Below are 27,101 nucleotides of genomic sequence, written 5' to 3' on the forward strand. Positions count from 1 at the left end.
TACTGAGCAGTAAAATTATACTGATTTGAACATTTATTTGGCCTTGAATTCACTGTGCAACAGAAGTCAAAATGGCAGCAAATGAATTATATTTGCAATATTTTGCGACAAAATTAACATTATCCTTATGCTTTCGTCAGTTCCTTTGTTGCATGAGCATGGTGGCAATTATTAGATGTGTAGAGCACCCAGTATAGCATTGGTCATCATTCTGCGGACGGAGAAGTGAAAGGTACCGGCTCCACATCTGTGAGGCATTATGTGTGCTTTGTTGACGCCGTAGCTGATGACAATGAAGAATTATGGCTGAGCTCTTTGCAATAGCACGGAAGCTTTAAACTACCCACACGTTACGCAATTCGTATTCTGTGAGGCCTGGTAATTTTACTCTTTTTCACGCTCTGTTATATCTGTTAACATGATTCCTAGCCCAATATGACACCTGTATAGGGTCTTTCCGCAAGAATTTCCAGATAAAAACGAAAAACTTTCAATCGTTGCAAGGATTCTTCCTAAATTTAGATTTGTGTGCTTCTAGCCATTTCATAAAGGTAACCCTGAAAGCCAAATCACACTGATACATGCACAAGCAGGCTACTCACTTGTCTCCTGTGGGTGATGCCATGAGAATGGAGCTGGCATTTCCCAATGCCTCCAGAGGGCCCACACCCACATTATTGCAGGTGGAGAGCACCTTCCAGCCCACAAACTTGGCTAGGGTCTGCACAGAGCTCACCTGGTGTTGAGCCACCTGGGCAGTGTCACAATTAGCAACACTTATGACATGTCCTACAGCCTCGAACAGTTTCGCACTGACATGCATACACCTAAATCAACATTTTAGTGCAAAGTTCCAGAACAAATAGAAGCTTTATAGAAAAGAGGTAAATGATGGGTTAAGAAAGACAACACATCTCGTTGTTTAGTGGCCTTTCGACTAGTTCTAATGTACCAACAGGCTCAAATTTAAAATATCCTGAAAGAAAGAAAGCACTGGCACGTCATTTAAAACATGAGTGTATAAAAGATACCTGTGCCATGAGGAGGAAGCGCAGTTCTTGAGGCTCATATGAGAGTTGGATGACTCGGCCATCACGACACACAGCTCGTAACCGTTGCTCTTCCACGTGAATAACCAGTGGAGTGCTGCACAGTCAGGATAAGGCCTTATTCATTCACTTTGAGAAAGGAAAAATGGCAATTTACTTCGTTAGACCAACATTCAATTTTTTGTACAAAGTATAGCCGCTAAAGGGTTCACTTTTATGCTCACAAGAACGTTCTAATAATATGGCAGAGCGAAAAAAAACTAATTTTATTAACATAAAAAAATTCCATGCTGTTGAACCTGGCGACCACAATTTGATGCCATGCTGGCATCTTCAAAGCAGCCACATGTCACATGTAAAGCGAAATATGCAGTTTCAATGAAATGTGCTAATATGGGATAGGCACAGCGTCTGTTCTGCTGCCATGGCTTGTCATCAAAACCTCGTACAGTGACCAGAGTGATACGACAATGATGCTGACACTGTTCACCAAGCCGATCCACTTGCTCCATGCTTAACGAATACACAACATCCAAAATTACTGCACGCCACAAAAACAAAACAGCTGCAGTCTCAAACCACATGACACTAAGACAACAAACTGAATTGCAACGCCTCTGTTTAAGGAGGCCATGTTTGCAATTTTGCGACATCGCGCACCGCTAGACTTGCTATGGCATGACATATTTCGCCCTCTGCTATGCATTGCCTCAACAAAATTATTGTGAGTTGGCTTTATCAAATAGCATCCAAATAATTTTACATAGCTGATAAGGGTTCAGCTGGTAACGGTGAGCAGCACCAGCATGTATTAAAAGAAATCCCCGGGGGTGAAGCGAAGATTGCAGATCACATGACAATGACATTACGGTTTTGCGAGTGCACGAGGTCCAGAGTTGTATGTAACGCGATAGAAATCAGGGCTGGGCAAAGATACTTGGAAATTGTGTCGCGATACAATACACGATACTCAGGCAAGAAGTATTTGAGATACAGTTACAAGATACTACAAATTGAGAGTTCGATGGAAACCCGTCTGGTCGGGAAGAAACATGAAGGGAACGAAGTACACCAGCAAATAAAAGCTTAAAAGAAAACGAAGTTCTGGCTTCCATACGGGAAGCCTTGTTCGCAATGACTTGAGCGCGTTTCTTCTGACTGACATTGGCAGGCTGGGAGGCAACAGACAAACGATGTTCCACTGCGTTAATGAATGCTGGCGGGTAAACACACGTCGAAAGGTCCTCCCGAACTGTCTTCACATCAGCGGTCAGGTCTTCCGGATTTGTGCAAATGCAATTTGCATACCAAGTTTGGAAAAGTTTGGAAGGTTGCCAAGTTTGGAAAAACGGAATCCGGGAGATCTACTCAACGGGGGGGGGGGGGGGGGGGGGGTACTGCGATAGATATATGGACACTGTCAGCGGGATTTTGCGGTCGCCGCTGATCTGTACAGAGTCCAAACCGTTAACGTCGCTTACGCATTGTCTGTTTCACGTGCGAGTAAAAGCGCGCTAGCGCTAGGGACGAACGCGGTTGGAGCAGAGATGAAACGACCCGGCCGTCACTGCCGCGCGAAGGGCACATGTACAGTAGAACACTGTAGGCACATGCGAATACATCGCTCCGCGTGCGAGGCCTGTCGTCGCTTGCTTACCAGTTATTTCGTCAGGCAAGGGACCATAAGGGGCGCCGTTGAGACGGGGACGGTCGCGAGCGCTGGCGAACGCGCTATCTCGACAGACATCGGTAACGGCTACCCTTTTAAGTGCTGCGCTCTCCAGTTAAAGCAGTAGTGACACAAAATTTTGAAGGCGAGATAACTTGTGGGATAGATCTGTGTGTACACAAACGCATCATCTGCGAAATATAAACGGCTGATATAACCTATAGGCCTCCCAAGCTCGGCCAGGGGGCGCTGCGGCGCACGCGTTTCGCCGCCTTTCTTGCGAAAACCGGTCGCTCCTGTCCTCACACCAGCCTTTTGACTGCGCTGTCTCCGCACGTTCAGGCACCCTGCACGCGCTCTTCTCTGCTCGCCGTGCACGTGCAGCTTCACGTGTCGCTTGCTCTGAAGGTTTAGAAAGATCCCAGAGATGGAAAAAAACATTTTAACGGTGGGAATCTTACCAGAGGAGGACGGTTGATCGACCACCTTTTCGGGACCGAGCAGGTCGTCAAGGGCGATGCTGTTTGTGCGAGCGCTACGTGCGTGCAGATGCTGAACGGGCACATTTCTTTGACATGAGTAGGGAGGTGACTGCGCGAGTTCTGTAATTATGTTACCGGTAAAACGCACATTCGTTGCGGCAGTCGTGTCTACTCGGAGCTGTCAGCAACCATCCAGCACGCTTTCGCGTGCGTTTTCTATTGATAACTTTTCAATTGCTTGGATGCCATGTTTGTCGTGCGGCTTTAAATTTATTATGAGCTCAGTGTGAAGAGCATAAATTTACATCTGCCCTGTTGAGTCACTGGCTGCATCGCAATGCGCAGTGTTCAGTTTCGTGGGAGTTTCACTTTTGCCGAGGTTTGCATCGAATGATAACAACGTCGGATCGCAAGTTTAATGTCGCCTTGGATTTTTTTAGAGCTCCCTTTGACAGCATAATGATATACGCAAACAAAAAATAAATAAATATTTCATGCCCCCTTCGACGATGCATATTTCTTGCAGAGGCGTGTTTCATTTCGAATAATATCGACGCCTGATCACGCACCGTGTTCGCATATTCGAATGTCGCTTTGGTTGTTTCGACAGCTCGCTTGGTCAGCATCATACTATACAGGGGCGTAGCCAGGGGGGGGGGGTGTGGTTCAAACCCTCCCCGAAAATTTTCAATTTTGCTTGCGTATATGTACACGCACACATACAAACGCACGCACAAACATACATAAAGTATGATTGGACCCCCCCCCCTCCGAAAAAATTTACGGCTATGCCCCTGATACTATACAATACCCACTGGGATCGCGCATGTTTATGATTATGCCGAGATTTGTGCCCTAGTAATAAGCGCATCTGAATTCGCGAAGCCATCGAAAATTTAATTGCCACCTTGGTTCTTTTTTCAGCTCGTTTCCAAAGCGGCATGCAAGGCTTTTTATTACGTGCCGAACGCATGACATTAATACGAGGCACGCCGTGGTGGATTAATTCGGATTAATTTCGGCCACCTGGGTTTCTTTAACGTGTGCGTAAATCTAAGTACGCCGGTGTTAGTGCATTTCGCTCCCATCGAAATGCAGCTGCTGTATGCGTGAATCGAACCCATGACCACGATTTTAGCAGCGCAACACTTCAGCCTTCTAAGCAATCACGGCGTGTCGCATGCAAGGCCAATATAAACGCTCAGTGCAAACATACAGCTTAATTCTGTTTACAGGGAGCCGCGACGGGAAATGTACCGCAATCAGCTGAATTAAACACTTAGTACTCACGGTACGTTATTTAAACTGTGGTGTAATAAGCCCAAATGCTCCGCTGCTGTAACATTACAAATGGTTGACTCGGAAAGCCAGCGCGCAATCTCGAAACGTACAGCGGCTGTCTATTTGTTGTAACTTCGGTTCACAAACGCACTTCCCTTTCAAATGAGCACGATCATCGCGTTTCTCCCCGTTAATAGTTTGTAATACTGTGTACGACAAAAACTGCTTCAAGGTGACAAGACCGCGAAAGCATCGCGGCGAACTGCCATAATCCACTCTTGACGCCTCTGCTCCTCGCACTGCTTGCATTGGAAACGGTAGAACATGACGGGAAGTTTTCGGCTCTTCGACATTTTTAAACTTTTGTGACAGTTCACAGTGCAGCAGGACTGCGTGCCTGCTTTCGAGTACGACGAAGGAACGGCACCCATAGCGTGAAAAATGCGAGATAAAAGCCCCGAGGAGCACGTTCTCCGCGCGCGCGATGGGAAAACCAAGCAAGAGCGACCCGTCCCAGCTACCGGAGTTTTCCCCTCTCTCCGCTGGGGCGGCGGACGGCGCTGCGCAAACTTGAGCGTTGGAGGCCTATAACACATTTAGGATCAATTTTTAAATTGCGTGTAGCGCATCTGTACGCGAAACGTCCCACCGCGTCACGACATCAAACAGCCATTTCCGGGAGATTTTCCTATGACCCGTACAACCGGGAGAAACGTTCAAAATCCGGGAGTCTCCCGGGTAATCCGGGAGACTTGGCAGGTATGAATTTGCACAACCTAACAATGAGGCAGCCACCGACCTTTTGTGAGTGTCAGGGTGGATAGACCTGAAGTTCAGGTACCTTCCAGTATGCGTGCCTTTCCTGTACACACTGAAAGATAGCACCCCATTGTTCCTTTTAACGAGGACATCCAAAATTGGTAGCCTCTGGTCAGCTTCCAATTCTACGGTGAACTGAATGGAGTCGGCTTGATTGTTTAGATGTGTCGTGAATGCTTCCAATGCAGAGCGCTCGATTACACAAAAACAATCATCAACATAGCGTAGAAAAATTTTTGGACGAGGGCTGAAAGAAGCGAGAGCCCGATTTTCCAGCCACTCCATCTTGAGGTTCGCCGCAGTAACCGAGATAGAAGCACCCATAGGTGCACCATGAACTTGCTTGTAGATGACCTTATCGAAACAGAAGTAGGCGTTGGCAAGGCAAAAACTGAGTAGCTTCCTAATAGTAGAAGCCGCCAAAATCGCAAAGTTGGGTAGCGATTGTGTAAGCACGCCGTCCCTGTCCCTGTCAGAAAAAGAATTGTATTTTTTGAACATGCATTAGCTTTGTGGTGGTGGCGCATATCTTGTATAAAAGGTTATGATAAGAAAATATCACTTCTCTGCACGTCTCCTGTTAAAATCAGAATGACAAAAAAGTACTTCTCTGCGCATGACATCTGGCTGTAGCGTTTAGGTAGCACTGCATATATTCGTGCTTCGGTTGAAATAAACCATTTTCTTGAAAGTTAGTGCACGTGTTGTGTCCTCCCTTCTCGTCCTTATGCCATTTTGCGCTGAATTTTTCCTAACTCTCAAATATACTTCTCCCTAATGAATGCTCTAGTTCTGCGAAATTCCACCACAGAGACTGTTGCCAGTCTTGCAATCTACTCTTGCAATCTACTTTCATAAAAATTTGTTGTAGGATACACATATCAACCACCTTGTTGCACGTATTTCTAAAAACAAAGCAAAATCACAAAATCTACTTCCGTGTAGTGTCAAACTACTGCTATACCATACATTATTTTCCTCTGAAATGAGCAACTCTTTCCTCGTTTGCGGCACCACAACAATAACAAACGCAAAGATATTATATGTGTACTACAAAAGAAAGCTATCTGCCACGTAGCTGGAGAAAACTACAAAGCACACACGACCATTATTTATACATTTTTGCACAATTACTGCTCATAATTTCTCTGCATACAATTTAGCGCTCGGATACAATAAAGATATGGTGAACTTTATTGCCCTCAGGTACAAAGAATGCCTTAAATTTTCTGATGGAAAATTGCATACATTATTCAGTTTAAGAAAAAAACACACCATACCTATTCCAAAACACTGAAAAATGGATTATTTCATACACTCGTTCAATTATGAGTGAGCAGGTGTTCTGTTACAAACTTCCAAAACTTTTTAACTATGAGAGCTGTGCGTAAAATAAAGTTCCCCATAATTTTTCACAATAAAACGCATGTTTATAATACATTTTGGGAAAGCTTAGACTTTCCCCTATTTTTCCAAATACTCGCCGTTGAGATCAATGCATTTCTGCATGCAGTGTAGCATCTTCTTTACGCCTGAATCATAGGACTCTCCCGCCGCACCATGAAGGTAGCTTAAAATCTCTTCTTTAAGCTCCTCTCCAGTTCTGAAATGTCCCACCCAGGTGTTCCTTCAATTCAGGATAGAGATGGTAGTCACTTGGGGCTACACAGACTGGGCTGTAGTGTGGGTGTGTGACAGTATCCTTATCATAAAACAGCGCACAGACCCAAATACAAAAGAAGAAAAGAAACAAGTAGCATAAGCACAGCTGAGGGCAAAGGTAATGAAAGGCAGGGAGGGTGTGGCATTAGTCATGAAAATGATAAAGTGTTTTAGTTCTTTGTGCCATGAACGCAGTGCACAAAATTCCTTTGTCTTTTGGTGTCTCTTACATGGGCCAAATGGGCTGATGCGTTAACACGAGGCTCAGAGAACACAGAACGGTGCTAAAGAAAAATGAGCATGCTCACTTGGCTGCCCAGTGAAGGAAGTGCAAAAGTTATCCCGTCCTCACTGACACAAGTGTTTTATACAAACATCAAGATCACACCGTCAGGGAAATTATTGAAGCATTTCAGATCAAAAAGGGGTGAAGGGATTGTACCAGCCAGACCTCACTTAATCTCCTAGAAAAGGAGATTAGCCTTCCAGATGGCACTCAGGATGTGGAATATGATGTTCTTGCTGAACTCGCGCATACCGTCACTAGTTTTTGGCCTTGATACACATATCATATCTTGCATCATGTGATGATCTTTTGTGTGTGTGTATGTGTGTGTGTGTGTGTGTGTGTGTGTGTGTGTGTGTGTGTGTGTGTGTGTGTGTGTGTGTGTGTGTGTGTGTGTGTGTGTGTGTGTGTGTGTGTGTGTGTGTGTGTGTGTGTGTGTGTGTGTGTGTGTGTGTGTGTCACGAGTGAGTGCCAGGCGGCCAAAAGACGACGACGGCGAAGTTCTCAAAACATTCGAAGCGGCACGAGCGCGTGCACGGAAGATTCGACACGCGAACCGAGCCATGAAGGAGGACGAAGAGCAATGAGCTGGCATTGTCTTCGTGGGCTCGGCGAAGGAAGGTCGCATCGCCAGCAGACGCACTGGCGACGGCAGCGACGGGCGTTCGGGTCTGCGGCCGGTGACGCGGGCGTCCCGAGGTGAGGCCGGCAAGATCGACGACGTTCGAGCAAGGCACCTCGGCGATGCAGTGGCCGCGCCCCGCAAGTACGGACGTTCCCGGCGCAAAACCCCTCCCGAAGCAGGCCACCGAGGGCAATCAACGGAGGGCCACGTCAGCGGTGGAACGCCATACTTGGCGAAGGAGCCGACAACGACGTTAGGCCTAGCGGGACTAGCCGTCAGGAGAGCGGAGTGCCCGCTTGTGAACAGGCAACGACGGTTGGCGCATTGTGCTACGGCGTGGACCATGTCAAGTTAAAGGACTGGACGACGTAGACACCAGACGGGACTTTGGCTTTGCACCAAGTCACCAGAAATGACAAGTAAGGCCGGTCCGACGTGTTAGTTGTATAATACTGGAGCAGGCTAGGGGTAGGACGATTTAGTTATGTACTGAGTTCAGAGGGTGAATTTTGTAGCGACTGTATTTTGTACATTTGTATAGTTTAGAATGCCAAGTTTTCCTTGCGTTTTGTTTGATAAAAGTTTGCTGTGCTATACCCCGAGTCTAGACTGAGTCCATTGCACCGGGCTACCCGAAATTCGTGACAATTGGCGAGCCTGCCAGGATACAACTTCCTGCCCGTTACGGATTTCGGAGCTGTGGCAATGGACTTCGTCAAGATTCTCAGCTTAGCGAGAGACCGAGGTTATTCAAAAGAAGAGGCATTGGAGTTTCTCGGAATGGAGCAAGAGCGTGTTCGAAAAGAGAGGGAGCGCGCGCGAAAAGAGCTCGAAGAAAAACTTGAGGTAAAACGTGCTGAAGCACGTGAAACACATGCTAAAGAGAAAGAACAGCTCGAGCGCGAACTGAGGGTGGCAAAAGCCACAGACGTTAGACCGGACGTAGGAATGCCAAGGGAGGATTTACCTCGGGAATTGAAATGTCCTGATGTTCACAGCTGCGACCATGTTGAACAGATTACTAGCGACCATTGGAGATGCGTAAAGGAAAGTGGGCTAGTAATTAGCAAGGAAAATGAGATCTCAGATACATCATGTAGTAGCAATATTGAAAGTGTTAGTGCATGGCACGTCAATTGTGTAAATCAGGGAGCAGAGGAAACGATCGCGCTTGAGCCAGTCTTTGCAGAACGTGCTGAACGGGAGAGTAGTCCACCACTCAAAGTTACTTATCTTGAAGAAACAAACATGGGGCGTGCACCAGGGAGGTTTATACCGGAGAGTGTGACGTTCATTGGCTTTGCTGACGCTCACGGTGCCTCTCAGTTAAAGCAGAGTAAAAAGAAAACCGCCCCCAAAACTAGGTACAGATACATGGGGGCTAAAAGAGCTGTGCCAATGCTCAGCCGAAAACGTTTAGTTAGGACGCACCCCAGAAGAGTAGTATGGATGAGGCGTTTGATGATTGTTAAAAGCAGAAATGAAGGCAGCGTTGGCAGTGGGCGTTCGCGAAGACGCGCAGTACGACGACGCAAAATAAAGTCGCGAAAGACGCGCACTGCTAGAAGACTTAGAAGTGTGAAATGTTTCAGTCTTGGACATGCAATAGAAAAGAGTGAGGTGGGGATTTATTAAAAATTTCGCATAGAGAGTTGCAGTTTGGTGTGGACTTACGCAAGTTTGTTTTAGACAAGGTTATTTAGAACAATGTGAACTAGCTGGTAGCGTTTTGTGTAGCGTTTCCGAAACTGTGTAGTGGTCAGCGTTTTGTGAGTCGTGGCGGCCATCAGTGAAAAGTGTGTGCGCAGTGTAGTTCAAAGCAAGCAGACGCAACTTAAGTTACACCCCAAGTTAAGGACATAGAAAAGCAGTTTTTTGGGAAAAAACTCTTCGAAATGGTGGCGTATGTCACGAGTGAGTGCCAGGCGGCCAAAAGACGACGACGGCGAAGTTCTCAAAACATTCGAAGCGGCACGAGCGCGTGCACGGAAGATTCGACACGCGAACCGAGCCATGAAGGAGGACGAAGAGCAATGAGCTGGCATTGTCTTCGTGGGCTCGGCGAAGGAAGGTCGCATCGCCAGCAGACGCACTGGCGACGGCAGCGACGGGCGTTCGGGTCTGCGGCCGGTGACGCGGGCGTCCCGAGGTGAGGCCGGCAAGATCGACGACGTTCGAGCAAGGCACCTCGGCGATGCAGTGGCCGCGCCCCGCAAGTACGGACGTTCCCGGCGCAAAACCCCTCCCGAAGCAGGCCACCGAGGGCAATCAACGGAGGGCCACGTCAGCGGTGGAACGCCATACTTGGCGAAGGAGCCGACAACGACGTAGGCCTAGCGGGACTAGCCGTCAGGAGAGCGGAGTGCCCGCTTGTGAACAGGCAACGACGGTTGGCGCATTGTGCTACGGCGTGGACCATGTCAAGTTAAAGGACTGGACGACGTAGACACCAGACGGGACTTTGGCTTTGCACCAAGTCACCAGAAATGACAAGTAAGGCCGGTCCGACGTGTTAGTTGTATAATACTGGAGCAGGCTAGGGGTAGGACGATTTAGTTATGTACTGAGTTCAGAGGGTGAATTTTGTAGCGACTGTATTTTGTACATTTGTATAGCTTAGAATGCCAAGTTTTCCTTGCGTTTTGTTTGATAAAAGTTTGCTGTGCTATACCCCGAGTCTAGACTGAGTCCATTGCACCGGGCTACCCGAAATTCGTGACAGTGTGTGTGTGTGTGTGTATAAATATATATACAGTTGAACCCCTTTATAAGAGGCACGCATGGGGGAGAAATTCTTGCCTGTTATATGAGGTGTCTCTTATAAGCAGGGTACTAAGTTATGCATTTTCCTATCAACCCTTACTTTCATGTAGCACACTGGTGTCTCTTATACCCCACGTGTCTCTTATATCAGTGTCTCTTATAAAGGGGTTCAACTGTATATATATATGTAGTTAAAAAGAAATTAAGCACGTAGGAAAAATTGTTCTGTAAAGGACTGACGTTTTGGCCGCGGGACTGGCCTTCGTCGGAGTGATGCGAACATGCGACGGTAACACAATATAAAATGACCAGTGACGTATCATAGCGCTGTTAATGGCTGACGAGCGGCTGTTAAAAGCACGAGGGGAAACAGTGCGCGTGATAGGACAAGAAAAAACTACAATACACGCGTGCGCATTTGCGCAAGACAAATCGAATAAAAGAGTAAAAATGATTAACAATGAGTAAAAATGATGAAGCCACATAACGTGTGTGTCACCGGCACAAACATCAAAAATTGGGGGACCCTTAAGCTTTGCGTTTAAGAGTTGAACGCAATAGCGAAATCCGGCCCCTAGTGCACACTTCAACCACTAAGTGAATACGTATTAATGTGTACTGTTACACACACACGCACACAGACACACACGCACGCACGCGCACGAATTGTGCAGGTTTTTGATCTAAAGCAAGAGTCGCATGGCCTCCAAGATACACGCCGCGCGCCCGCCACCTCTGAGGCCATGAAGAGTCGAGACATATTTCTCACAATGCCTCACAGATGGCAGCACATTATCTAGCGCTTGGTGTTTGCTCGATCAACGCCTCATATAGAAAGCCGGCGTTGGCTTGATATTTTTTTCCGCTAGGTGGACATAGTTGTCCATTAGAGCTGTTTGAAAGTCCGTGTGTGTTTTTAGCGGCGATGGCTGCACCAGCTGCACTATCCCCGGCGTTTTTCAACGTAGTTTGATGGCCTCGCGAATGCGCCTACAAATCGCCGAATGGGATGTTTTTGTCCTGACACCTGCCGAACAAAATGCGTTAAGGAGACTCCTTTCACTACATGGCACTTATGTAGTGTTTTTTTCCTAAGCAGCTGCAAGTATCATCGTGGCTTTGTGGTAGGACACCTGCTTGCCACGCGAACGGCCCGGGTTCGATCCTCAATGGGACCGAAAATTTTATTCTTTATTTTATTTGCTTCTTTCTCGATTTTTCGGTCACGGACGATTTTTTGCTCACAACCAACGCTGCCGACGCCGACACCGGAATTTCTGCGACACGAGCTCTTTAACGCTATCGCGTTAATAACACGTCATAGGTACAACTGTGAGCAAGTTATCAATAAACATAAACGTGGGTGTAACATCTTGTCATGATCCGACAACAAAGGTGAAACAGGGAACTAATCTATCTGTGGGAAAGCATAGCGGCAATAATAGCGGGGGTAGTCAAGAGTGTTTAGGAAACTAAATGGGTAAAAATGAAAGTTTGCCAGCGCATCCCATTCATACCACAAGTGACGGCTTTAAACTTATAGATTAAATACGATTGTCGAAGCTCTCTTTTGTGGTGGGAACGGAAACCAGATTGAAGGATTGTAGCTGTAATATTATCAAATGAGTGGCCCGGAATGTGCACGTGTTTTGATAGCGGAAGGTTAGGAATGGTGGCAGCATGACACTTGTGGTTGTTAAACTGATATCTGAAGGGCATTTCGGTTTGTCCAATGTACTGTAATTTGCAGACGGAACATTCGAACAAATAGATGCAATTGTAAGTGTCACACGTAAAATTTCCTTTAATTTTATAGAAGAAATCAGAAGCAGTGCTTTTAGCAATGTGTGACGTCGTCATATGCACGCAAACCTTGCATTGTGGTTTTTTGAAGTTTGAAGTTTATTTCATTATTTTTGTGGTACATGTATTTACACTTTTAGGGACCCAACAAAATTGTTAAAGGGTCCCTAACGGCATTATAACATAATAATATCTGGGGTTTAACGTCCCAAAACCACGATATGATTATGAGAGACGCCGTAGTGGAGGGCTCCGGAAATTTCGACCACCTGGGGTTCTTTAACGTGCACCTAAATCTAAGTACACCATCAAAAACTCTAAATGGCAACAGCATGAGAAGGAAATATTTAGTCATCAAAAACACAAGAAAACTTATCAAGACAGAATGTGGTTTCATAGGCGATGGTCACCGTTACTAAAGAATAAAAACATGACTGACATGATAATGCGATGTAATTAAAGCAACAGGAATTCATTCTGTAATATGTATAAGTGAGAATAAGAACATATATGAAAATAATGACTACAAGTGACTATTGCATTATGAATTGATATGAAGCGAATTTTTGAGTTGTGCTTGGAAGGAGTGAAGAGACGGGGCTGTCTTTAGATTAGTAGTAAGGCTATTCCAAATTGTACTTCCTTTAAATTCTAACGTTTGACGGCCATAATTAGTATTATGGCCGTCAAACTTTAGGTAGTAAAAGTCTGTAGCATGAAAAACACTCGTTAACTCGGGGTGACAGACAAAGGGAAACTGACAGCAAGGTGAGATTACCGTGAAATATTCTGTATATTACAGAAGCAATATTGTAAATAACTAAATTGGGGACACTTAACACATTAGTATTTTGGAACAAGTCATCGCCTCTGATATGAATATCATTAGGCATTATTATGCGAAGAGCTCTTTTCTGAATAATTTGTACAGATTAGATTTAAGGTGACATTGGTACGTGCAACCCCATACAGCAATGCAGTAGTTTATGTGTGAATGAATGAATGCATATTAATTAGTATTTCTCTTGAAAAAAGTGTCTACATTACAAAGAACATGCAATCCGTATGAGGCTTTCTGAACAACGTTTCTTGCGTGTAAATGAAATTTTAGGTGGGAATCTATGACAACTCCCAGGAATTTTGTGTGATCCGCATGCTGTATGAAAGAGTTGTTATAGATTACGTCATTATGCACTAAGATTTCCCGTCTTTCAGAGTGAAAAAGTATGAATACAGTAAAACCTCGGTAATTTGTACTCGGTTAATTAGGAATCCCGGATAATTTGTATTATTTGCGCGGTCCCAAATTTTTACATGTAAATTTAACCGGATAATTGGTGCGGCCAGTCTGCGACTTCCCGGTTAATTGGCACACTTGGCCGTGACTTCCAAGATATGCAAAGGGTGTTGCGAATCTCGGAGGCTGTAACTAAAACATGCATTTTTTTTTTTTTGATGTACGGATCTCGAAGGCCATGTTTTTTTTACCGGAAATACGTCGTAGACGCCATGTTTTAGCAATTGCCAGGCGGCGATGCGTGCGGCTGCGATCATGATCATCATCATCTCAACAGCGATGTTAGCCACTCTAGCGAAGTGAATGTTTTGTGGAGTCTTTGTGCCATTTGGATGTCGGCTGGCGAGCATTGTGCGATTCGGTGCGACTGCTCCATTTGTCTCCTGTCTCCGCTTGAGTGTCTTCCCTGTGAATTAGTTGATTGAGGTGTGCTTGGAAGGAAGATGCCGAAGTACAAGAGCTTGTCCCTGCACGAAAAGGTGTGCTTAATTGAAGAGGCCAGCAAGTCGACGGCGTCGAAAACGGCTCTCGCCGAAAAGCACCACGTGCCTCTGTCAACGCTGTGCAACATCATCAAAAATAAGGAGAAAATTCTCGATGCTTACAGCAAGACGCACTCGTCAAAGCGTACACGAGTACGCCCGCCTACGTACGCCGACGTTGAAGCAGCTCTGATCGACTGGCTGCAGAAAGCCAACGCAGCACACCTTCCTGTGAATGGGACCATATTGCGTGAGAAGGCCAACCAGCTGGCGCTGCAACTTGGACATTCTGAGTTTAAATGCAGCAATGGATGGTTTTGCCGATTTAAGGAGCGCAACAACCTGACATTCGTGACTGTTTGTGGCGAGAGTGGCAGCGCGGATCAGTCTGTTGTCGACGGCTGGAAGCAGCACACCTTGGCTCCACTACTCGCCAAGTACGAAGCAGCAGATGTTTACAACCTTGATGAAGCTGCTCTGTTCTACAAAATGTTGCCTACGAAGACGTTCGCTTTGAAGGAGGCAGACATTAAGGGGCGGAAACAGAACAAAGATAGAATCACTGTTTTGTTTGGTGCAAGCATGTGCGGTGAGCACAAGCTGCCACTGCTTGTTATTGGGAAGACAGAAAAGCCTCGTTGTTTCAAAAATGCACGACTGCCATCCAAGGATGACCTGATCTATAAAAACAACAAGAAAGCTTGGATGACGGCTGCACTCTTTGAAGAATACGTGCGGCACCTTGACCGCAAGTTTGCGGCCGCAGGGTGCAGCGTTTTGTTCGTCGTCGATAATTGCCCAGCTCACGGCGACATTCAGAACCTGCAGGCAATCAGGCTGGTCTTTCTACCCCCGAACACGACGTCGCTATCGCAGCCGATGGACCAGGGCGTCATACACCATACCAGGAAAATATATCGCTACAATCTGTTGAAGCAAATGCCCTTTTGCTATGACAACGGAAAGGAGTATAACATTGACCTCCTCGGTGGTATTTGCATCATTGTTCACGCATGGAGGCAGGTGGAGGCCACCATTATTCGACGGTGTTTTGAGCACGCCGGTTTTGTGAAAGAAGAGGCAACCTCCGCTGAGTTTGCTGTCACCGCTGTCACTTGCCCGTTTGATGAAGAAGGGGAGACTCTCTGCGCTCGATATGAGGCTTTGCACGCGGATGAGGAGTGCACTCCAATCGGATTCTCCGAGTACGCAAATGTCAAGTGCACAGTGCAGACGTGTTACGCCGACATCGACAGCGAGATAGCTGCGAGATCGACCGATTCGGCCTCTAATGTTGACAGCAATGACGAGCCCTCCCGAGCACCCCCTTTGGCGGATGTCATCGATGCCTTGAGTGTTGTGCGCAGCTTCGTCGAGTTAAAAGCAAGTGAATGCGAGCCAGTTGGTGAGAATCCATGGTTAAAAAAACAGCGCGAAGAAGACGCGGACAAGAAAGAACACAGGACTAGCGCTGACTGCCAACTGATGGTTTATTGTTAAACCGCGCAACATATACACAGATACAGAAAAAATGGGGAAGGGAAACATAAGAGAGCTTCTAGCGGCGCATGCGTCCAGCGGCACAATGTCGTTTAGTCATAGGTGATTAGTTACGGAGATAGCAACACTCCTTGTCTGTTAGATTAATAGACGGCTCGCTTACACATGCGTCATCTTTACATTTCATTGCGAAAGCCTCGTAGACTTCACGTGCTGTCTGGTCCTTGTATGTGCGCAGCACACGGGTCTCCTTAAAACTGGAATCGATCGCTTTCCTAATACTATCAACAAAAGTTGAAATTGCTGTTGTTGTCGAGCAATTTTTCCTGAAGCCAAACTGGTGACGTGAAAGAATTTTGAATTTATCCAAGTAACTTGTTATCTGAGTGGAAATTAATTTTTCCGGGACTTAACTGAAAAATGGAAGCACCGAGATTGGTCTATAGTTTCCCACACTCTCTTTTTCTTTTGATTTGTACAGCGGAGAAATTTTAGCAGTTTTCATCTTCGTGGGGAATACGCCAGTTGTAAATATGGTATTCACTATATTTATTTATTTATTTATTTATTTATTTATTTATTTATTTATTTTCAATACTGCCAGTCTCACTTGGAGACCAAGGCAGGTGGGCATACAAATAACAACGTGAGCATGAACATATTACACATATTGCAGAGTACAATTGCGTTCCATACATAGAAATGTTGTTATCTCTAATACAACATTAATATTTACAACTCAACAGTGAAACTTAATACAATCTAATGCAACATAAAAAAAAGTCATGCAGACAACAAAAGAACACATTGCATAAACATAAAACATTTTTTTTTCATGGTTAGGGCTTATTTTCTATCGCGTAACAAAAGGTTGACGGTGATTCAATGCTTGCTATTGTTGGGTCAAGGCGGTTCCACTCCCTAACTGCAGTAGGAAAAAATGAGTATTTAAATGTGTTGGAGTTGCAAAAGTATTCATCTAACATTTTCTCGTGTTTATTACGTGATATCCGGGACCTAGAGAAGTTGATGTAATTTGAAGAATTTATGTTGAAGCGGTTGTGCAGAAGGTTATGCATAAATTTTAAACGAGCTTGTTTTGCCCTAACTGTCAGTGTGTCTACACCGGATGATGCCAGAAGTTCAGTGGGCGAGTCAGTACGTTTGTATTTGTTACGAATAAACCGTATCGCTTTTCTCTGAACTTTTTCTAGTTGATTTATGTTAGTGATATTGTGAGGGAACCAAACAGTGTTAGCGTATTTTAGTACTGGCCGCACAAAGGTTGTATAGCTGAGGAGTTTGCTATGGGTGGGAGCAGACTTCAGGGACCTTTTAAGAAAGAACAACTTACGGGTGGCTTTTGAGGAGATGTTGGCAATGTGTATGTTCCACCTGAGGTCGGATGTAAGAGTCAGTCCGAGGTATTTGTGTTGATGAACTTTAGCTAGTTTAGTGTCAATAAGTGAGTAAGTAAATTCTGATGGGTTCTTCTTTCTTGTCACCGTCATTGACACAGATTTGCTAGTGTTGATAGACATTTGCCATTGTTCACACCAGGTATTTATCACGTTAAGTTGTCTGTTTAGGGTGAGGTGGTCTTCGTAACACAATATTTCTTTATAGATAATGCAGTCATCCGCGAAAAGTTTTATGTTGCATTCAGTGTTAGTGACGATGTCATTAATATAAATTAAAAACAGTAAGGGCCCTAAGACCGAGCCCTGTGGTACACCAGATGAGATGGGAATAATATCGAATGACGCTTCATCGAGATAAACAAATTGCGAATGCTGGGATAAAAAATCGCCGATCCAAGCTGAAATGTTTCCAGCGCCAATTATTGCCTCCAGTTTTGCAATTAACTTGTTGTGACACACGCGATCAAACGCTTTGCTGAAGTCTAGGAATATAATATCTGTTTGGCCGCAATTGTCAATCGTCCGTGCGAGGTCGTGAACAACTTCCGTTAATTGCGTTACTGTTGACATCCCGCGTCTAAAACCATGGTGGCTAGGTGATAGTATGCGATTTTCTTCCAGATATACTGTCAGGTGTTTTAAAATTATATGCTCTAGGATCTTGCATGATGTACTGGTAAGAGAAATGGGTCGGTAGTTTGAAGGAGAGTTTGTGTCGCCTGATTTATGAATTGGTATCACCTTTGCTTGCCTCCAGTCATTTGGCACACACGCAGTTGAAAGTGAAATGCGATATATAATGCCAAGGTATCTGCTGCACCATTCTGCGTATCGCTTTAGGAATTCGTTTGGAATATTGTCAGGGCCACTAGATTTTTTCGCGTCTAATCCAAGAAGAAGGTTAAAGATTCCAGAGTCAGATATCGCAAGTGGGCCAATGCTGGAACCTGTTGAAACAATTAAGGGAAGGAACCCGTTATCTGTAGTGAATACAGATTGAAAATACTGGTTGAATGCATCAGCTTGGACAACATTTCCATCATGAGATCGTTCTGGCGTCAAAGTATTACATGCACGAAAGTGATTCCAAATCTCTGTGGATTATTTTTTAGGAAATCCGGTAGGATATTATGAAGTATTGTTTACGTGACTGGTTCAGCTTTAGTTTCAGCTCTTGCTTGGCGCTGATCAGCTTAGAATTCTGGACTGATTGACTTTCTGTCTTCTTCAATGAGCGACGTAACCTTTTAACTTTTCTTTTGGCATGAATTACCTCGCGCATTACCCATGTACTGTATTTTCTTGGTTTCCTAGTTTTTAGCGGTATAAATTTGTGTTAGTACTGGTGAAATAAAGTTTATAACAAGTTTGGCAGAGTAGGCTGATATATTATCGATACCAGAAGCGGTGTTGCGTAATGCAGAGATAACCGAAGCTACTTCCGTTTCATCTGTGGGATGAAGGAAAAATGAGGACTCAGAACGGGGAATGTACGACGCATCAAACCTTGTTTCTGTCGGTTTCAAGTGTGAAGAGAAATAATTACTAAAGGCTTCGCTGATATCATCTAGCGAACTATACGAGACGTTGTTAAAATGATTTTTTTCAGGTAACACTGCCTTCTTTTCCCTGCCGAGATATTTATTCAAAAGTTGCCAGTTCTTCCTGGAATCATTTCCATTGCGAGCAATTTGGTTGCTGAAGTACTCTTTCTTTGCAGCATAAAGGATTCCATTCAATACGTACGAGTATGTAGTGTATCGTTTCCTCAATGAAGCATTAAATGGCTGTTTCTTTAGTTTTCTGTACATATTATACTTTTTCTTTATAGAGCGTAAAAGGGAATATGTTATCTATGGGTCTCTAGGCACTTTATATTTGGACGTCACATAAAAGGATTTAGAAGCGGTACCTACGGCTTCGGCGTATAGTTCAGAAAACCTATCATAGCTCTCATTCGGGCATCGCAACTCTAGTAGAGGCGTCCAATCTATGGAACGTACAGCATTTACAAGTAGATCTGAGTCAAATGAAGTCTTAAGAAAACACTTCTGCTTCAGTTTGAAACAGTTGGAAAGAACAAAAGCAACAGGGTAATGATCCGTAATAGCTGCATCTAATACAAAAGAAGAAGTAAAAAGTGAAGTATTAGATAATATGTGATCAATGATGGTGCTGCTATGATCAGTGACTCGAGTGGGAGTATCGACAAGAGAAGAAAATCCACAGCTTGTAAGACATGTTACATACTCGTGGCAAGTTGGAGAGCTTATATTTGAAAGGTCAATGTTGAAGTCCCCCATTATTATCACAGCAGCATTCTCATTCAAAAAAGACCGAAAAATATTATCGAGATCTTCGCAAAAGTCATCGTAAGACGCTGATGGTGATCTGTATACAACACCGACGATAAGATTCTACGGCATTTTCATCCGTTTTTTATCAAATTCTATCCAGACAGATTCACAACATATAGTGTTAACCATCTCTGGTTAATGCATCGGCCCGTCTGTCCTACGTAGAAGCGGCCGCAGCTGAAAGGGACCTTATACACCACACTCGTACGGCAATCAGTGAATTTGTTGGTGTGTTTTACGAAACAAATATCGGTCCGCTTCTTGTCTTTTACTCGCTCATTCTTCCTCTGCACAGCGGCACAACTAGCTTATTGGCAGCCGTGAAAACAACATTAACGCCGTATATAGTTCCTACTTTCTTTAGCCTGTGAGATACGCGATGAATGTACGGTACACCTACGACACGTTTCTTCCTATCGCTTTCTGCAACCATGCTCGGACTTAACAGAATAGACTTCTTTAAACGTTCAGCGACCGTGGCCACTGCATCACGAGGATAACCTACATCTAAAAGACGTGTAACCTGTGCGTTAAAGCTATCACTCATTTTGTGCTCACACGACTTGGTGAGGGCTGACTTAAGGCAAGACATGGCGATGCTGTTTTTTACAGCCTTCGAGTGCTTCGACGAAAAATTTAACAGCGGTTTCGAAGATCTAGGAGAATACTGCCAGCACACGTGGTTCTTCTGGAACGTTAAGGAAATGTCTAGAAATTGTATTCCATTATTCTGAGGCACCTCTTTAGTAAAGCTCAGCCCTCCTCCATTTAATTCAAATTTTTCGCTCACGGATGTTACCACCTTTTCAAAGTCCTCACCACTACAAAAAATCAAGTAATCGTCCACATAACGAAAAACCTTAATAACCGAATTACCTAAGGCGCCTTCCAAAAGATTGTCAACCTTGCTAAGGTATAAATGACTAAGAACCGGAGCAACTTTAGAACCAATGCGTATCCCTGATTTCTGCACATAAACGCCTTCCTTCCAACCTACCAGCGTCGACTTTAAATACATGGAAAGGATTTCTAGAAATGCCCCGGTAGAAACACCACATGTATTGGTGAAAACCGTCTGGTGCTCTTGTTCGTTAATACATTCATTAACACATTTTAACAAGTCCTCATGCGGCAAAGAATAACACAGGTCTTCAATATCCATACTAAAAGCCTTACAACAGCCGGGGTTCTCCTCTGAGAGGAACTGAACTAGCGCCTGAGAATTACGCATACGAAAAGGGTCTGAAAAACTCAAAGAGGTTGAGCAGTTCTGCAAATAACTAGATACAGCGACTTGCCAGGTGCCTTGCTTTGAAATGATTGCTCGAAACGGAATCTCATTCTTATGTGTTTTGGCTGAAAAAAACAATTCTAAAGTAAGTGATTTAGCCTTCTTGACATTACAAGCTATTCTCTCAAGATTATGTCTTAACAAAAGGTCAACAGCACGTTGCCTAACTACCGATGGCTTAAGTTTTACCGTCCTAAATTCTTTTCTATGGCTGTTAATGCTTTTTCTGAGAACAAGCTGTCCGGCATAATTACAAAATACCCTTCCTTATCTGAAATTACTGGCCTGAGTTTCTTCTCGACACAGTAATTAACGAAAGGCCGGATAGGATCAGAACACTTGAGATGCATATTAGAACCCTTGATGCTAGCAACACAGTCTGAAATGCAGTGGGAACGCTCTTCTTCAGGAACAAGTCTAGTGATTGTACGCGGCAAACTTAAAACGTCTATTGGTTTCAGGTTCGGATGAAAACAGTATTTAGGACCTAACGCTAGGGTTTTGCAGTGACTATCATCTAAGGCAGCTCCTCCAAGGACTAGCAAGTTATTTTGCGGTGAAACAGTAGAAAAAATCTTCCTCTTACATGGTAGAAGCTCTCGAAGTTTTACCCTCCATATGAATTTCGCATGCTGGTTAGCTACCCTCATCCAGTCGACGTACATCTGCTTCTGGCGGCGATCGTCACGCGAAGTCGAGCAACGGACCTTGAGGCATTTCTGGTAAAATCTCACTTGATGCCATGATTCCGCAGTCAATATGGCACATATCCTCCTGGCATGTCCGGTAGATGGTTGCAGAAAGCCGCACAAAAGTTGAACTTCAACTGGGCAAACTCTATTCTTAGAAAACCATGAAAAAGTACTAGCACGGACCAAGCAAATAGCAATTAATGAAGCCAAAGAGGCAGGATTGTTCAGATAAGTAGGGGAACACGGAAAAGGGCTCAGAGTACTAGAAATGAAGCTTAGAATAACAGAGAGCTGAGCTAGTTGGTAAGTATTCATTCTAAAAAGACAGGGCGTGCAAACATGGACACAAGAAAGAAGTCAGGACACCACAAATGCCGACTAACAACTGAAGAGACGCACAACGGCTGAAAAGAAAGAAGGCACGAAAACTTATCCTCGCATGCCCATGCAACAGGCGAACCTATCAATCCGGCACGCATGGCGGTCTACGAGGAAGATAACTGTTAAGGCATTTGATTTCATCTTTATGCAAGTTAATCGACGGTTGGCTCACGCATGCGCTACCACTATTCTCGATATGCGCCATGCTTCAATCATCAGGCGCGTTTCTTCATTTCTATGCCGGTACAACATTGCGCATTCATCGAATTTTGGCGTGCACTTACAATCTCGACAATGTAACGATAGATTAGAAGGTCAGCCTCCTGTTAGCGATCTCTTATGTTCCAACAATCTCTGGTTGATGCATCGGCCCGTCTGTCCTACGTAGAAGCGGCCGCAGCTGAAAGGGACCTTATACACCACACTCGTACGGCAATCAGTGAATTTGTTGGTGTGTTTTACGAAACAAATATCGGTCCGCTTCTTGTCTTTTACTCGCTCATTCTTCCTCTGCACAGCGGCACAAATCTTACCTAGATTATTGGCAGCCGTGAAAACAACATTAACGCCGTATCATTAACGCCACAAGCCGCAGATGTGGTCGCGTCTTCGGGCAATAGTGTGTCCTCGAGTGAGGTACTCTTGCAGAATGCGCTGTCAGTTATGCAGAGCTTAGCCAGCGCATTGCAAAACACAGCGCAGGCTCCTTCGCAAAGTGCGGGACCACGTGTCAAGGTAGACATGCCTACCTACAGTAACTACCACGACTGCAGGAGTGTGAATGAGTACCTTGACCGACTGCTCTACTATCAGCAATAATGGGGCTTCCCGACGCCGAACTTCTCGCGCGTGTGGTCCCGGTGTCGCTGACAGAGCAAGCGGCCTGATGGTTCCGACTCACCGGACATCGTGCCCGCACGGTAGAAGAGTTCCGCGAGAGCTTCCACGACGAATTCCTTCCGGCGAATTATGAGTGGCGTTTGAGGAGGGAGTTGGAGCTACGCACCCAGCATCCGGACGAATCCTTGCTGGAGTACGTACGGGCGATCGACGAACTTTATCGCCTCGCTAACCCTCTCGCCACCAACGCGGAGGAAGTTGAGCGCGTTACACGGCAAGTGCACCCGACTTTTGCGGCTCACTTCAGGGAATGCATGTTCGCAGACCTAGAAGAGCTCGCCGCCGAGGCGAAGCGCATACAAGGGGACATCCTCGCGGCGCGAGCGTATTGCCCGCCTCCACCCGCAGCGCAGTCCCTCGAGCCTCGCTGCGCGTGGAACGGTCGCGCGGTCGGTTCATAGGCGTTTAGGGGTAACGCGTCAGCATCGTTCGCTGATGAGTACGTACCGCGCGGTTGGGAACTGTCAGACCGCGCTTTGGACCCCTACGCTAACGCGCTTCGTACGGCCCGTGCTGCGCCTGCACGTGACGTTCCGCAGCAGGAGCACATGGTTGAGATGAGCCCAGACGAGCGGTGCAACGCGGAACGAGGCCCGCCGGAACACGGCAAGGAGCGCTCTGGCCGGCGTGGTTTCCGCGGTCCTTGCTACCAGTGCGGCACACCGGGGCACATCGCTCACGAATGCGGCCGCACGCCGGTTCAGGAGCGAACATGCGGTTCGGGAAACGGACGCCGCCGCCGGTGAACCACGTCGGGCACCGCGCGGCGATCAGTAGTCCTACCGATGCATTCGGATCACTAGCACCTACAGTCTGTCGCGCAGGTGATGCCGTAGACTTGCCCGCACCGTTAATCGAGTTAACGATAGCTCGAAAGAAGTTTGTAGCACTTTTGGATACTGGAGCAAGCGCTTCATTATTTGGGGACAAGGTGTTGCACCATCTCTGCAAGAACAATATCCGCTTGAGACAAAGCAACACCACCTTCCGCCTTGCTTCGGGCACAGCACAATCGAGTGGTGCGGCTAGACTTGTGATCCACTGGCAAAGGCGCGTGAGGCGACAACGCTTTGTCCATCTTCCCGAGTTGTCAATGCCTCTAATCCTGGGTCGAGACTTTCTCGCCAAGTCAGGTATTGTCATTGACATTGCAAAAGGGGGTTACCGAGAGCGCGACGGAGACGCGCTAAGGCTTTTCTCGAAAGCACCCGCATTGACAACGGCATGCCAATCGCAGGTAGCAGCGCGAGTGAGAGAGGAGGAAAGCGCGCGGAGTAAGCGAGTAACCCCGCCAGAACAATGTGCCGCGGTACAGGGAAGGGCAGTGCACCCGCTTTTGGCAGAGGCACACAGCATGCCAGAAAGGGAAAGGGTGCAGCTGTCGTTGCTGTTGTACGAGTACGACGCGATTTTCACTGACCGCCCGGGCCGCACTACGCTGGTCAAGCACACAATTGACACGGGTGACGCACGACCTTGGAAATGCAATCCCCGACCGATTAGCTTGGCTAAGCGGAAAGCACCTGACGCTGCCTTGGACGAACTCATCGACACAGGCGTGGTGGAAAGGTCAAACAGCCCATGGGGTTTCCCGGTGGTTCTAGTTCCAAAGAAGGATGATACTTATCGCCTTTGTGTAGACTACCGCAGGCTGAATGAGGTTACGAAGGACGCATACCCTCTTCCATCCATTTCATCGTTAGTATCCAACCTAGGCGGGGCGAAGTACTTTACGACGCTCGATGCTAGTCGTGGATATTTTCAGGTCGAAATGGATGAGCGGGACAGAGAGAAGTCAGCTTTCACATGCCACAGAGGACTTTTCCAATTCAGCAGAATGTCTTTTGGTTTGGTGGGGGCTCCCGCTACATATCAGAGGCTAATGGACCAAATTCTGGGAGATGCAAAGTGGCAGCACGCCCTCGCATATCTAGACGACATAGTGGTTTACTCGAAAACGTTTGATGAGCACTTGCGCCACTTAAGAGACGTTCTAGAAAGGCTGAGGTCTGCAGGCATCCCTCTGAACCCGAACAAAGCTCAGATAGCGGCGACCCGAATAACATTGTTGGGATTCACGCTTGACGAGGGTCGCATTTTGCCGAATAAAGGTAAGCTTGAAGCGATAGTCCGCTATCCGTCGCCGAAAGACATCAGCGAGCTGAGGCGCTTTCTGGGGATGGCGAACTTCTATCGCCAATTCATTCCAGACTGCGCGGCAGTGCAGGCGCCTTTGACAAAGCTCTTGCGGAACGGCGAGCATTGGGCTTGGGGTCAAGAGCAGGAGGCAGCGCTGCGTCGCCTCACTAAGTTGCTGGCTAACACGGCTGAGCTGCAGCTACCCGATTTGAACAGGGAGCTTGTGATTCAAACAGACGCAAGCGACCTGGGGTTAGGAGCAATTTTGCTTCAGGAGCATGGAGGTGCCCTCCAACCGATTGCGTTCGCGAGGCGTTCGTTAACGCCCGCGGAGAGGAACTACTCGGTAACAGAAAAAGAGTGTCTCGCAATAGTTTTCGCTCTCCGTAAGTTTGACTTTTACATCGACGGAGTGGCGTTTGTTATTGAGACGGACCACATGGCGCTCACGTGGTTGAGGCGCTTGAACGAACCAAGTGGCCGCCTGGCTCGTTGGGCATTGCTTCTGCAGCGTTACGACTTCACCGTACGCTACCGCAAGGGCAAGAACAATGCCGCGGCCGACGCACTATCGTGTGCTCCAGTCCGTCACGAGACTGACCCGGAACGGACTGAGAGCGAGACACTCGAAGTAGCGCTAACGGAAACAGCAGAACAAACGTCAGTTCAAGGCAAAAGCGTGAACCACGTAGAGGCTGTCGTCAGCGCGGGGATTGTTTTCAGCAGAAGGGAGCTGTTAGAAGCTCAGCAGAAAGATCCGTTTGTCGAAAGGTGTTCGACGGGCTCCGGGAGCCGGGTGGCGAGGCCACCGCGCACACGGGGACAGCTGGTATTGCTGTCGGTGCGGAGTGCTCGGCAACAGCTGGTAATGCTGTGAGTGCGCTGGATTCTTATCTGCTGGATTCTGACGGCGTCCTGCTGAGGTACATCCCATTCGACGATGACACAAGTGAGTCATTCAAGGTCGTGATACCGCGCAAGTTGAGAGGAGCACTGCTTCGCTACTTTCATGACTCGTGCATTGCTGGGCATGCAAGCGGCCCTAAGACTTATGCTAAGTTGTGTCGCCTCGCTACCTGGCCAAGCATGAAGCGGGATGTGATTCGTTACGCCCGTTCATGCCACGTGTGCCAAAGCGTCAAGCCCCGAGGCGGACGACCGCCCAGCCTCATGCAGTCGATCAACAGCCAGACTCCCTGGCAAATCGCGGCATGTGACGTAATGGGACCGTACCCCACAACTTCTAGCAGAAACAAATTCTTGCTGGTGGTCACGGATCACTTCACTACGTGGGTAGAACTTTTCCCCCTTAGAAAGCTGACGGCTCGAGTGATCTTGGATAAGTTGATGGAGGTTTTCACCAGGTTTGGTTTCCCTGAGCAGTTGATAACAGAAAACGCGTCTTATTTTACTGCGAAGGTGTTTGTTGACACATGCTGTAAAATCCGAAGACTTCGTTCTAATATAAACTGGGTTTAAGGACAATACGCCTGAAGATACAGAGCAGCACGCCCCAACGCTGCCGTTTATTCCAGTCAAAAGCCAAAGCTCCGCGTGCCCCTCGCCGTTTCTCGTCTCCCTCTTCTTCTAGCGCGCCCTATGTTTTCTGTTATTAACACTCCCGGCCCACGAATTGCTACGGGAATTGCTAGGTAACACAAATGTTGTATAGGCCGCGTGATTACTTTGCCGTCGGCTAGCTTTAGGCGACATGCACGCACAATGCTGTCGTTTCCGGTAATGTTCTTCAGAACACGTGCGAGTTTCCAACACAACTTGGGCAAGGCATCATCACGCACTATGACTATATTGCCTTCAGCAATACTAGTGATGTCCACCACTGGCCTATTATGGGCGCTTCAAAGGAGTAATAAATATTCCTCGTACCAGCGATTCCAGAAGTCTTTTTGCATCTTTTGTCTCTGTATCCATGTTTTAAGTAGCTCAGTATGGGAGCTAGGTACCACGGCTACAGTTTGTAAGTCAGGAAGTGCCGTCAGTCGCTTGACATGCAAGAAATAGGCAGGTGTCAAGACTTCTGGCTCCTCTGGGGCAGGATATGAATACGTCAGAGGTCTACTGTTAATGATGGCTGCAATTTCTGCTAGGACGGTGCTCATTTGACCATAATCTAGAAGTGACCTCCCTAGAGCTCTCCTCAAGTTTTCTTTCACTAACCTCACCATACGCTCCCAAAATCCT

At 46.4% G+C, this 27,101-nt stretch overlaps 1 protein-coding gene across 2 annotated transcripts in view; it reads right to left on the reverse strand.

The window, feature by feature from the left end:
- Positions 1-580: 580 nt before the first annotated feature.
- The window catches only part of LOC119375576 (mediator of RNA polymerase II transcription subunit 17), a 212,086-nt gene continuing 185,565 nt past the window's right edge, over positions 581-27,101 (reverse strand). For both annotated transcript variants that reach the window (XM_037645791.2, XM_049420479.1), the window contains exons 11-12: positions 1,032-1,146; positions 581-751 (exon numbers count right to left, since the gene is read on the reverse strand). In XM_037645791.2, coding sequence (XP_037501719.1) covers positions 599-751; positions 1,032-1,146 — 268 coding nt within the window. In that variant the 3' untranslated portion in view covers positions 581-598. The remainder of the gene's footprint in view (positions 752-1,031; positions 1,147-27,101) is intronic.

Source organism: Rhipicephalus sanguineus, chromosome 11, assembly GCF_013339695.2.
Source record: "Rhipicephalus sanguineus isolate Rsan-2018 chromosome 11, BIME_Rsan_1.4, whole genome shotgun sequence".
NCBI lineage: Eukaryota > Metazoa > Arthropoda > Arachnida > Ixodida > Ixodidae > Rhipicephalus > Rhipicephalus sanguineus.